This window comes from Chiloscyllium punctatum, chromosome 20 (genome assembly GCF_047496795.1).
Source record: "Chiloscyllium punctatum isolate Juve2018m chromosome 20, sChiPun1.3, whole genome shotgun sequence".
Lineage (NCBI taxonomy): Eukaryota > Metazoa > Chordata > Chondrichthyes > Orectolobiformes > Hemiscylliidae > Chiloscyllium > Chiloscyllium punctatum.
The window spans coordinates 90,129,678-90,144,305 of record NC_092758.1 but is presented as its reverse complement, the minus strand read 5'-3'; the positions used below and the strand labels follow the sequence as shown (position 1 = coordinate 90,144,305).

Genomic DNA, 14,628 nt, shown 5'->3' with positions numbered 1-14,628 from the left:
ACCGTTGCAAATCAGTGCAGCAGAAATCAGTGAAGCAATATATATTTTGTTTTTTGCTGCAGTGTTACATCTAATGTTTGTCTTTGTAATTGAATATAGTAAGTAATTCATGTCAGATACAAAAGTATAGACATCTTTATATTATGAAGAAAATTAAACAAACCGTTTATTTGAAACATTTCTTTTGAAAAAGCAACGCGGTCATTAACAATGTTAATCAAAACAAATCAATAGGGAAGTGGATCATTTAAACTACATTGTTACTTGCATATGCTGTGTACGTAGAAACCAGTTTGGTTGTGTAACATCACATGAGTATTTGGAATGAGGGTTCCATCCTGCTCGCTTTTTATACTATATGGTCTTGGCTTGCATTTTGCATCTGACCACTAAGCACCTGGGGGACGCCAGGCACCACATTTTGAATGCCTTGTAGAACTCATATAAATAACATGTATAGCTATTTCAACACCGTTTTAGACATCTGTTCAAAAAACGTCGCCCAGTTTTGTCAATCATGACCTACTGTTTATAAACTCATGCTGATTCTCTCTGATCAGTTGAAACATTTGAATGCAATTGGCCACCTTTAATTATAGACTCCAGTGATTTCCTAATAGCAGGTGTTAAATTAAGTTTTCTTTAATTCCCTTGTTCTCTTCCTCCCCACCCCCTTAAAAAGCAGAGTGTCATGCAGTTTTCAATGAAAGTGAATGGTTCCTGAATCAAGAGCGTGTTGGAAGATTATACTTGGGGCACCAGCAACATTCTCAATCTGTTTCCTTCAAAACTTTGGGTTGGATCTGTATGATCAGCATTGAAGTTTGTCACAGGTCAACAATAAGTATGCCACAGCTTCTGTTTGCATGTCATGGTAGATCATCTTGCAGGACATCTGATTTTGGCAGCCTCCTTACTGTTCCCCTATTGTTCCTATTCCTCTGATTATTACATAACAGTGCTGAAGATGGCATCTCTTTTCAGGTAAATTTGCACTCAATTTTTGTGGAGTGCACTTTGGACCAGTGTGAAGTTAGTAAAAGGTGAAAGCCAAGATTGAAATACTTAAGAACATTGCAAATGCTAAAATACTTTTTACCTTCATCTTAATTGCAGTAGCCCTTTAGAATGCTGGCCTTTTTAACACCTGTCCACAACCTACCTCTCTTAATGATCCCTATTATCTGATGCAAAATGGGTTCATTGAATATTTGGTACTCAAACACATGCAAAGCCAATTCAGCAGCAAATGGGCAAAAGTTGAACTTTGGGGACTACAACATTTTTCTAGAATATGTCCAACGACGGTTCCTGATTTAATCAAAAGCAAACTGCAATCTATTTTGAACCTCAGAAAATTAGTTTATTCCAGGGAAATAGGAGCACATTCAACTCAGCTTTTTAGCTATCTTTATTTAGACATCAGGTATGATGAAATGAGGACAATTACCATAACATTTTTTAATGTAAAAAGTGTTCCAGAACATTGAACATTACAGCGCAGTACACGCCCTTTGGCCCTCGATGTTGCATCGACCAGTCATACCAATCTGAAGCCCATCTAGCCTACACTATTCCATGTACGTTCCACTATTCCAACCACCACCCTCTGTCTTCTTTCAGCAAGCCAATTACTGTTGGTGGAGGCAAGGTGATGACAGTGTGTGTTTGGGTTTTAGCTCTGTTTACACTTAGCGAGGTTTGAGAATCCACAGTTAGAGAACCGAATCACAGCCCTACTCAACAAACTTCAGAAATCTGGAGGAGTAAATAAGACTGACTTCCAAAAAATGAAAGCAGATGGATCCAACACACCACGCTTCTATGGATTACCCAATATTCACAAACCAGGAGCCCCCCCCCCCCCCCCCCCCCCCCCCCCAGACCCATAGTCTCACTTCCTGGAACACCAACTTACAGATTTGCCAAGGAGCTACACCAAAGACTAAAACACTTAGTAGAAGACTCATGCCACTCCACCCAAGAATTCCTGAAGACCATCAAAGACACTCAAATAGAAAAGGATGAAATAATGATCTCCTTTGATGTAACAGCCCTGTTTACATCAATCAACATTACCCTGGCCAGGGAAACACTGACTACACTATTAGAAGACCCAAAGACACCTACACCAAACACCACTAACTTCATCAACAAGGACAGTATCATCAAGCTAGCGGACCTATGCCTTACCACGCACTTCACCTTCAACAACACCTACAGACAAACCAAATGAACACCCATGGGATCTCCGATGTCAGAGTTCTTCGCAGAGGCAGTAATGCAGAGACTTAAACAAACAGCTCTGCCAACCATCCAACCCAAACTTTGGGTTCGCTATGTGGATGACACCTTTGTCATCACTAAATGAAACAAATTAGAGGAAACCTTAAAGACCATCAATAATTCCCTTACTGGCATAAAATTCACTAAAGAGGAGGAAAACCACAGCAAACTGCCATTCCCAGATGTCGTAGTAGAGCGAAGAGTCAATGGGGAACTTCAAATCAGCGTCTTCAGGCAAACAACACATACGGGCCAAATATTGAACTACAGAAGTAATCACCCCAACACCCGCAAACAAAGCTGCATCAGAACATTATTTCAACGAACCACCATGCACTACAGCACAGAGGAACTATGCAGAGCAGAGGAAAATCACCAATACCATGTCTCCAAAAAGAATGGGTACCCAATAAATACAATTTGCTGATTTCTCAGCAATAAACCCAAACAAGCAGACAAAACATGTCCAGAAACCCTAGCCGCTCTCCCCTACATCAAAGACATCTTGGAAATAACTTCCAGACTACTCAGACCTCTTGGCATCATGGTAGCCCACAGACCCACCAACACACTAAAACAGCAGCTAATGAACTTGAAAGACCCCATACAGACAACAACAAAACTAATGTAATTTACAAAATACCGTGCAAGAACTGTAACAAACACTACATTGGACAAACAGGCAGAAAACTAGCCACCAGGATACAGGAACACCAACTAGCCACAAAAAGACATGACCCTCTCTCACTAGTATCCTCACATACGGATGAGGAAGGACATCACTTCGACTGGGACAATACATCTATCCTGGGACAAGCCAAACATAGACATGCACGAGAATTCCCAGAAGCATAGCATTATAACCGGAACTCTATCAACAAGCACATCAAGTTAGACCCCATCTACCACCCCCTAAGAAAAGAAACAGGAAATGACTTCAACACAGGAAATAATATCACCAACCCAAAGAAACCCAAACCCAAACATATAAATAGAAAGCAGGAATTTTCAACAGTGCTTTGCCTGAGGCCCACTGAAGATGTTACCTAGTAGGGTGATGAAACGTCTGGAAATGAACCTTCCAGCTCAGCGAGCAGACCTACATCCAGAATTCTGTTTACTCTCCCAGAGAAATTATGTTGAAGGCTGGGAACCTGCTGCAAGACCTTTTTTATTTCCAGCTTCATATTTATACATATTGTTTGCACTAGCTGAGAGCTTCTGAAACAAAATCGGAAATTGCTGGTGAAACTCAGCAGGTCAGGCAGCATCTGTGAGGAGAAATCAGAGCTAACGTTTTGAGTCCACTGACTTTTCAGAACAGTTCTGATGAGTCACCAGATTCAAAACATTAATTCTGTTTTGTCCCCACAGATGCTACCAAGCCTGCTGAGTTTCTCCAGCAATTTAGTTTTTTCACATCTCCAACATCTTTATCCCTATTCTAAATACCAAAAGAATTGTGGATACTCTATAAGTCAGAAACAAAAATAGAAATTGCTGGAAAAGCTCACCAGGTCTGGCAGCAACTGTGAAGAGAAACCAGAGTTAACGTTATGGGTCTGGTAACCCTTCCTCAGAACTACCTGTTGTATTTAGATTCTAAAATCTCTCCCCAAAATTTCATATCTTTCAGGGTCATTCTCTGATGTTTTGACCAATCTTGTTCTAATCTAATCCTGAGGTTGAGTATGTTCTGCATTTTCCTTTTGTCAGAGAGTGTTCCTCTCCTGGGTGGCTATAGAGATGGGTTTTTTCTTACATGTCAAGAAATAGTTTCTATTGATGTTCCTGTTCAATGATGATTCATTGCAGATTCTCTTAATCCCATGCTCTCTTCCAGCCATATGTGATCCTGACTGTGATGTGTTTGTTCTAATACTTTCTTCTCTTGTTTGATCTCTTTCCCATTTTCCTCCCCAAGCTGAAGCTTTAGTAATATTTGTGCCCTTTACCTGTTGACTTTTCAGGCTTGGTTGCCCCCTTTGCTCCACTTCAGTCTGCTTCTCTCCTGTTTTGGTCATGCTTGATAATGTGAGGCATTTCTGTGGACTAGATGGAAAAGATGAAGGTAATAGTGGTTCTCTTTTCTCTTGGCTGTTTACAGTTCATGGAGTACAATTAGTAGTAATTTCTCTTAGAGTGCAAGTCACCATTCTGATTGTTGCACCCTCACATGACGCTTTGCAATTCCCAAATGTCCTTGATGAATTATTTGAAGATTCACAAGTTGATGAGCTCTTGATACTACCAATCTAATCTGTTGAAAACTAGCAAATCATCAGTGATAGTTAGGTACTGTTGTGGTATTGGCTTATTAGGTATGTTGTCTGGTCATCCTTCCAGACAGTATTTCCACATTTTGTTACATTTTTCATCCTGTTCTCCGGCTTCTCGTACGTATTGCAGATTCTTTCAGTAGCTGGTGATTGTTTAGTAACTTCTGATGTGTGGCATTAGCCTCTTAGGTGAAATTTAAATCGTCTTGTTCTGTTCCATTCATTGATATCCCCAAGAATGCCGTTGTGTGATGCTTCCCCAGTATATATTCTCTAGTTGAGTTCCACATGTTCCTTAATCCGGACTGCTAATTTCTGGTTGGCATCTTGGCAATTTCTTGTGTTCAGAAGCATGCCCAATGTTTTATAGTTTCATTTTGAATGTAAGCCCATCAAACGTTCTGAAGTTTTTGTACACCCATATTACTACTTTCTTAATTTTGAAATGAGGGGAAAGTGAAGACTGCAGATGCTAACAAATCAGAGTCAAAGTGTGGCACTGGAAAAGCACAACAGGTCAAGCAGCATCCGAGGAGCAGGAAAGTCAATGTTTTGGGCTTATGCCCTTTATCAGGAGTGTGGCGGTCTTGGGGAAGGGGCTGAGAGATAAATAGTGGGGGTGGAGGTGGGGCTGGAGGGAAGGTAGCTGGGAAGGTGATAGGTGGAGGTTAATTGACAGGGTCAGTGGGGAGGATGGAGCAGATAGTTGGGAAGGAAAATGGACAGGTTAAGAGGGTAGTGCCAAATTGAAGGGTTGAACCTCTGATGGAGTGGGGAAATTTGGAAATTCGTGAAGTCGACGTTGATGGCGTATGGTTGAAGGTTCCTAAGGTGGAAGATGAGGCGTTCTTCTTCCAATTATCAGCTGGCTTGGGTTTGGCAGTGGAGAAGGCCCAGGACTTGTCCATCCTTTGTGGAGTTGAAGTGGTCGGCCCAAGAGCGGTGGAGTTGTTGGGTGCATGTGACCCAGAGATGTTCCCTGAAATGCTCCCATGAGTTGACATTCTGTCTGTATGACATGATATCATTTTGTGTCTTAGTGATCTAGAGACATTGTAAACTGGTCTAAACATTTCAACTTTCTCCACTTTACAGTACAGTCACCAATCTGGTTGAAGATGCATCAGTAGTTGGTAAATATGGATCATGTGCCAAGATTCCTTAAGAGATCAGGAGTTGTTTGATGTTGTGAAATGCCTTTTCTTACTTGACATTCTAGCACTGTTGTTGAGTATGGCATAAAAGCTGTCTCAAAGGCTTGTTAATTTTTGCCAAATTTGTTAGCAACCTGTTCACTTGATTTACCATCCCATGAATCTTTGAAATCCTATGACGTTTCCATTATTCTCTTACTGCTTTGTCTTTTTTTGTGTGTGGGTTAGCTGTGATTCTGGTCTTTTGGGTAATGTGCCCAAGAAATTTTACCTTTGGTTTTGCAAGCTTGCACTTGGAATGCAGGTTTAACACTGAACAATACAAGTCTTTTACTTTTGGATAATGTTCCTCCTTTGTGGGTCTGTGTGGCATATTACACTGCCATTGCCTTCCAATGTGTTTGACAATTTTTTTCTGAAATGTTTCTGGCATGAGAGCAATTGCAAAAGGTAATTTGTTGGGACAATAATGGCCAAAATAAATAATAACTGCATTTATTAAATTAATAATTAAGTTTTGTAGAGTCTTAGTCCAGAGGTAATTACCAAAATTCCACTTCTAGATCCAATTTTATGAACACTTGACGAGTTTTGCTGGACCTTTCCAGCACCTGAAGCAATTGGATCAATCTTGCATTTCACTGTTTTGTTGAATAGTTAACTCCACACAGATTCTGATCAAAAACTATTTGGATTTGGAACGATAAACATACCTGCACACTGTCTTGTTAACATAGCCAGTGAAACCACTCCCTGTCAGAGCATATGCTGTATACCTTAAACTTTGTCCAAGACCACTGCTGTCAGTATATAAGTAGATTGGTTTAGCATCATCCTGTGAGACAGTGATACTGTGGCTTCAGTCTTCCAAAACTTGAATAATTTTGGAATTAATTTGCTTACCTTGTTTCTGAAATCCCATCTACCTTACAGATTCATTACAGTTTTAAGCTTGCCTTTCTGTTTAGTAGAGAACATTCAGTATTCTGATTGAGGGAGGCATTCCAAGGCTTCTATTCACTTCTACCCTGAACTTTGACATGAGTTGGCCTGTTCCTATTAATAATTTTCCTTCAGGCCCTTGCAATTTCATGGATGATGGTTGTAATTTTATTTATTTATGCCATTTATGTTTACATTGCAATACTGAATCATCAGCTCCTGCATCCAGATTAAACTGTGGTGTGTCAGTTTACTCCCAGTTTGACACTCAGTGTTTGTTTTCAGAATCATTGATTTTTTCTAAAAGATTTTTTTCTGACTTGTGTAGTTCTTCAATTTCTTGAATGTTGCTTTACTTTAGGAATTTCTTCATTTATTTTCTATTTATCTGTAGTTTAAACTGACAGTGCTTTAAAATAACTTGTTATTCTATAGTTGGTGCTGAGCTGCTTCTGAATATTCTTCCTATTTGTGTGTCTTGTTTATGCCATATCAGGCACATGCAACATGGCAGTCAGTGCTCTTTCTGTTATGGTGGGCTGCGTTTCAAAGAACAGTACAGCACAGATATAGGCCCTTTGTGCTGACATGACGCTTTTCTAAACTATAAACTTTTTGTCTCTGTTGTTTGCATCCCTCTATTTGCTGCCTGTCAAGATGCCTCAAATTCTGCTGTTGTATCTGCTTCCAACACCACCTCAGACAGCACATTCCAGGCACTTACCACCCTTTGTGTAAATTTTTTTAAAAATCCTTTAATTGATATTTCTAACTTGGGGAAGAAGACCCTGACTATCCACGCCTCTCATAGTTTTGTAAACATCTCAGGCAACAACATTCAAGTGAAAACAAATCAATTTGTCCAATCTCTTCTCATAGCTCATACCTTCCAAAAAGGGAAAATCTTTCTGTACCCTCTCCAAAACCTTTATTCTTCTGGTAGTGTGGTGATCAGAACTGTATACAATATTGCAAATGTGGCCCAAGTAAAGTTCTATGCAGCTGCATCTTGACTTACCAATTTTTATACTCTGTCCTGAGAGATGATGGTAAACATGCCATATGCCGCCTTCACCACTATATCTACTTGCGTTGCCACTTTCAGAAAACTATGGACCTGTATATGAAGATTTTGTACAAGACCCCAGCAATTTTCTTCTTCCTTTCCCTCACTTCTCTGGAATGCATCCCATTAGGTTCTGGGGACTTGTCTACCTTAATGCTTTTCAAAACACTCAACACTACCTCCTTTTTTTATATATCAGCTGCCCTAAAATAAGAACACATCCTCCTCTAGACTCACTGTCCACCATGTCCTCCTCCTTTGTGAATACCAATGCATAGTACTCATTTAAGATCTTGCAGCTCTACATGTAAATTCAGTTGCTTGTCCTTGATGGACCTACAGTTTTCCTAGCTAACTACTTGCTCCCTAAAATGCCTTGGGCCTTACTTAATTCTGTTGCTAAGGGGATTTCCTAGCACTTTTAGCCCTCCTAGCTACTTGTGTAAATCCTTTCCTGCTTTCTTTGTTCTTCAATGGCTGTTTGTGTCTTCAGTTTATTAACACGTTTTTTTGGTTTTGCAGCCCAGAAACTGAATTGCCTCCTTCATTCCCTTTCGATGATGCATCAGTTCCTCCCCCTAATGGTTTCTGAAATTCTGTTTGCCTAATAATTTGCAGAATTTTCTACTACTATGTCCTCTATCTTCTACAAGTTCTGACAGTCCTGTCTGCAACTCTATGTTCTGGTTGTAAATAGGGCTGCCGCACCTGCCCTATCTATCATCCTGACTACCTCTGGCCCAGAAGGTTCCGGTTCACGTCTCCATCGTCCTGGAGGTATGGCAGAATATATTTGAATAGCTTGATTGAAAGTACTAAGTTGAGATGCCTTATGTTATTTTGAAAATCTTGTGGTTCACTTCAAGCCTACGGAAGCTTTTATGTAATATTTGGGATGGAGATATAGACATTTATAAATGCTACCTGTAAAGAACCCTTAGACTTGAGTTGAAATTTGTGGTTTTCTATTTAAACGTCTTTTTTGTTTTCACTGCACAGCGCAAATGGACTCCAGGGCTGAAATGTTAAATGCACCAGGGATAGGCACGCAAACTGGATCTGAGGTTCTCTCTCTCGTTTTCCATAAACACTCTGGGGATGAGCAACCTAAGGTACATCTGAAAATGGCAGATGTCCATACAGACTCTGCAGATCAAAGCCAGTCAGACAAAATCGCCACTTTGAAGCTGGAGGAAGCATCTGTGTTAAAGCTACATTCCAACAATGTTGAACATATGTTTCCTAAATGTGCTACTGAAGCTGACAGGTCCTATGTCTCAGCCACTCACAGCTCTCCACTGGAAAAGACAAAACCCCGCCACTTTGAAGATAACCCAAGGTTAGCATCTTTTGTAATCGCTGGTGGAGGTAGAGATGTTTCATTTGAGGGATGGAAAGTAAAGCCTACAACTTGTTGCACCCATTGTTTTCATCAAGCTAATTCAAAAAGCAGGTGATAGCTTTAACACTTCTTCATGGCACACTGTTCACACCCCCTTGGGCGTTGCAGCATCTTTACGAAAGAACACCTCAACATACCTTTCTTTAGATATGTTCAATAAAGCGATGGTGCGCACTATGTCTGTCTTTTTCTTCATTGAAGCAAATATTGAGATCAGTGCAAATCTAGAATAGCAAAGCACATTGGAATAGCTCTGAAATCAATCCAAAGTTGGCACAGTTTGGGATCTGATTAAAGTTTGTTTGGAATTTGTTAGCTTTTCTTAAAGGGGATCCTCAGAACCATCTGCTGCCTTAAAATGTGAAAAATGTTATTTGCTTACTCACAAAATCATCTGCCAAATGTTCTAAGCTGCATGCTGTTGGGTCTTTTAAGAGCAAGCCAGCTCTAAACGGGCTTGTATATTTTCACAATTGAGGAGATGGTGGGAGAGCAGCAATAGCACTCTTCCACATCCCACCACCCCATGCATTTTCATAAATGGAGTTTGTGTCAATCATTTTTAAAATAACTATTTTATGCTCAATGCTTTGTGAAATTGAGGATCTGCAACTGCACTCAAGTGGTGCTGTTGACATCCCATTTAGAGTTCTCTTCAGGGAAGATCACTTCAGAAAAAGTTCAGAATTGGGCAGTGCATAGCAGAAACACATTGGAGGCTTCTGTGCCATGTGAAAAACTACCACTATTCTCCAGACTTTCCAGATTGAGCGTGGTTAGGAACACTTAGCATGGTTATGAACACATCACATCTGATGTTTCCATTTGTGTCATCATCACTCCCCATGGTGAGGTGAAAATGATAGCCCTTTAAATTAAGATCATGTCTGTCTAAGTGTGGCATGAAGCACCCTGAACAAAATTCAGTGGGATAGCGGGAAACCCCTCCACTGGATCGTATGTCGTATAAAGAATAATACCACATCATCCTCCTATCAGGAAGTCCTTGTTCTGGGTCCGAGGCCCCATATGCCTTCAGTTTTTTTAAACCTCTGCTTACATTGTTAGAAATGGGAGTGGTCATTGATGATTACAATTTTCAGTTCAGCAGCAACTCACCAAGTCCCCTTCAGCAGTACCTTCCACCATTGTGATTGTACAGTGCCTTTAAGAGGGACTTGTTCTCTGCTGTTTCTCTTGGAGAGGTGGTGGCAGAACCTCTGCTTCAGGCACAGAGGGTAAACATCTCTGAGCTCCCTGTGTGTGTGTTTTTGTTAATATTTAGACAAAAGCAGCATGAGTGGATGGAGTTATATTCACGCAGACCTAAGGTGTTAGTTTTGTTTTCAGCTAAAGTTGGGATTTGAAGCTGATGGATACAGCTATGTCTCTGCTGCAGCAAAACACCTGAGTTCTCCCTGCTCTGCTAGACAGTAACACTGAACGGAACAATCTCTTCCCATCCAGGAGAAAGGAAGTGAGGAAAATCTGTTTTGCTGAATTTGCCAAGGGTATGTTTATGGGATGCTACTATATTGGAGCAGTTGATGAATAGTAATTAAATAATATTTAATTAACTTTAATTCTATTGAAATGCTGATGTTTTTTGTTTTGTATTTTAACTGTGGTGTAAGAATAAAATGTGTTTTGCTTAAAGCTGAGTAGTCGACCAATCAAATTATATCTGGAACACAGCACCTTACATTTTACTTTAAATAAGGTAAAAGTTAGGGTCTAGGCTATCTTTTCGATAAATTTTGAGGGAGTTTGGTGTGGTCCATAACTCTTCCATCAATTGTTTGTTTTTTGAAATATCAGCCTCAATAAAAAGCATGAATGTTCACTGCAGGCATAAAAACCATTGAACATGACAGTGGTTTTCTGGCAGAATTACCTGAGTAGCTGTATGGTATCTCCGAGTGCCTGTTGGCGATGAACATGACTGATCAATAGGTCACTATGAAACCCAATGGACCCATGTTTGTCCAAATCTCCCCACTGACAGAACCTCTGACAGTCATGTTTCGTGACAGTTCCCTGAATTGGACCACGTTAACAGATCCACTTGGCTGATCTCATTACAATCGCTACACTCCTTTCTCTTGTATATTATACCCATCCTTTCTCTTGTATAATATACAAGTCATGGTGGACGATTTCTCCCTTTGCTGGAAAGTGGCTGGAAACGTGCTGAGCCAAGGCTCCATTTAATTAGTAGCACTCTTCAATTGAATGAAAATATGGTGTGTTTAAGTCACACTCACAAGATAAGAGCTTAGAAATCTAGGCCAGTGTCTGAACTGCTGTGCTTTTCCAGCACCAAACTAATCTAGACTCTGGTTTCCAGCATCTGCAGTCATTGTTTTTACTTAGGGATGCTGAAGACCAGTCAAGGGAGGGGTAGGTGGAATGGTGACCCTATGACAGCACAGGATGAGAGCGGAGGAAGGTGGGCTACTTTTTCATCCACAGACATTTCCACAGGTAAAAAGGCACCTATTATTCCATGTTTTTTCAAAGCAACAAGGATTGGCTGGCTAAGCTAACCCCACTGTTAAACAGCAAAGGATTCAAAGGGTCCACGCAGCTGTTAGCTTTGGAACAATTGGCAAACAAAAGGCTTTGGGTTTTGCCAAGAGTGCATAGACGTTCTAGTTTTAATCTGATAAAATTGTGAACTCAACAGCACACAGCAATGAGAATCATTCTTTTGTTTGAATTTAACCAACTAAGCTCATGACAAGTGCTAGGGTAGAGTCTTATAAGGGTATCTACAGCCAAGTGTGAAGAATTGCAGTCACCAGTGATAGATCGACTGTTCCAGGTCCTGTGATGAGCCAGTTTGGCTAGTCAGTGATCGACAGCTGTCAGTGGAATGCTATAGCTATGTCTCACTTAGGTGTCTTCAGTTCAATCTTCTATCATCACATATATCTACTTAGAAACTTGCTTGACTACAAAGATTCCACTTAAATTCCCTCTCACCCATTGATTGTTAGACAAGTGAAATCAGAGACAGCTACCTAGGCACTATGAAGCAGATACTTTTCATAAGTAGTACAGTTTACCATTTTTTGTTGTGAATGTGTGTTAAAATTGTCATCTGACCCTGAAGGGGGATGTACATAAGTAGTCAGAGTGTAAGCACTTACTTTCCAAAACACAGCATCGATCAGCCGTACATTACTGATATGTCTTTTTTTCTGCCCTTTCCATTGCTGGTCTACCACTTGGAAGTTCCTGCTGTTGGAGATTGTACTATTGGCATCTTGTTCTGATGTGACAGGCCAGCATCTACCCATGGGATTTGTTTTTTTTCTTATTTTGGCAGTAAACAGATAGTCTAATTGTTCGATAGTCCTCCAGATTGCCACAGGGAAAGGCTTGTTTTGTCAACTCACTAACTGATATTTATCTTTGTACCAAAAGGAAACTTGACATGATGGATCTGATTTTTTTCATGTTAAGTAGCTTGTGTGCAGAACCCAAGTTGTATTGCAGTGTTGGGGAAAGCACAGACTGGAAAACAGCCACCAAATCCATCCTTGAAGATTAAATGCAGAGTAATAAAAATATTTAACATGTGCCTGAGGCTGTTACTTAATCAGCGCCATTTCACTCAGTTACCTAAAGCAAGATCCCAAACTTTAAACGCTTGATGGTTTGCACCATTTGTAAAGCTTGCAATCAATATTCAAATAACATCTCAAAAATTAAAGCATATTCTTAGAATTATAATGAACAAGGGGTGCCATAAATGCCACAGCTGATTTGAGCTTAATTTCTGGATCACCAGGTGAAGTTTCCCTCTTACATTACGGATAAGTTCCACTAAAATGTGAAAGCAATAATTCAGAACCATTAAACTAGATAGCAGAGAGAACCTGGATGAGCAAACATGTAGTTTATTATTTTCATTGTTTCTGTGTGGAATGTGGGCTTTGCTGGCTAGGTCAGTATTTCCTGTCTATTTCTAATTGTCGTTGAGAAGTTGGTGATGAGTGGTGGTTTTTGTAGTGTAAGGGCATCTATAGTTCTGTTAGGAAGTGTGTTCCAAGATTTTGACCCAGTGTCAGTGAAGGAATAGTGATGTTGATCCACCTCAGGTTATGGTGTATGTTCCCATCCGTCTGCTGCCCTTGTCTGCCTAGTGCAGGTTAAAGGTTTGGAAAGTGCTATTGAAAGAGCCTTGTTGAGTTACTGAAATACATCTTGTAGATTGCTACTTACTGCTGCCACTGTGCATGATGATGAAGGAAGTGAATGCTGAAGGTAGTGGAAGGGGTATTAAACAAGCAGGCTGCTTTGTCATTGATGGTGTGAAATTTCTTGAATGTTGTTGAAGATGCACTCATCCAAGCAAGTGGAGAGTATTTCATACAGTTCTGACTTGTTGGCTTGTAGATTTGGGGCAGGCACTGTGGAGACAGGAGGTCCTACATTAATCCTAGCGTTTGACCTGCTCTTGTACCCCTCATAGGGGGGTTGGTTAGTTCAGGTGGCTGAATGGCTGGTTTGTGCTGCCAGCAGTGTGCGTTCAATTCCTGTACCAATTGAGGCGATGATGAAAATCCTCCATTCTCAACCTTGCTCCTCACCTAAGGTATAGCGACTTTTACCTTTCACCACCTGTCATCTCTCTCTAATGATGTTCTGGGACTATCGTGACTGTGTGCCTTAACTCCGCATATTTAATTGGCCAGTCCAGTTCTGTTTCTGATTAATGGTAACCTCGAGGAGTAAATGGTGTTGGATTCAGTGATGGTAATGCCATTGAACACCAAGGGGCCATGGTTAGATTCTGTCTTGTTTGGGATGGTCATTGCCTCGCAATTGTGTGGTGCAAATTTTATTTGGCCTTGCTGCATTTGAACATGGACTTTTCAGTATCTGAGGAATCATGAATAATGCCTAACATTGTCAATCATTACTGAATATCTCTACTTCTGACCTTATGATGGAAGGAAGGTCATTGATGAAGCAGCTGAAGATATTGGGTATAGGACACTACACTGAGGAACTCCTGCAGAGATGCCTTGGGGATTAAATCATTGACCTTCAACATCCACAGCCATCTTCCTTTGTGCTAGGTGTGATGCCAGCCAGGGAAAGTTTCCCACTTGAATCTCATTGACCCCAGCTTTGATGAAGCTCAAGTATGTCATTATCGGTCAAATGCTGTTTTAACGAGAAGGGCAGTCACCTATATCTCACCCCTGGAGGTCAGATCTTTTGTTCATGTTTGTGTTAAGGCTATTGTGAGATCAGGAGCTGAGTAACCCTGGTGGAATCAGAAATTAGCACCAATGAGCATTCTGTTATGTTGCAAATGCTGCTTGATAGTTTTGTCTATGACACCTTCCACACTTTGCTGATAATCAACAATAGACTGTTGAGGTGCTAATTTGTGGGTTGAATTAGTCCCAGGACACAACTGGATAATTTTCTGCATTGTCAGGAGGATGCCAGTGTTGTGATGTACCAGTACAGCTAGCTAAT

The 14,628-nt window shown here is 40.6% G+C and overlaps 1 protein-coding gene across 1 annotated transcript in view; it reads left to right on the top strand.

The window, feature by feature from the left end:
* Window positions 1–10,751, top strand: part of LOC140492266 (rab11 family-interacting protein 2-like) — a 32,522-nt gene extending 21,771 nt beyond the window's left edge. The window contains exons 4-5 of the mRNA XM_072591201.1: window positions 8,727–9,066; window positions 10,480–10,751. Coding sequence (XP_072447302.1) covers window positions 8,727–9,066; window positions 10,480–10,483 — 344 coding nt within the window. The 3' untranslated portion in view covers window positions 10,484–10,751. The remainder of the gene's footprint in view (window positions 1–8,726; window positions 9,067–10,479) is intronic.
* The last annotated feature ends 3,877 nt before the right edge of the window (window positions 10,752–14,628 follow it).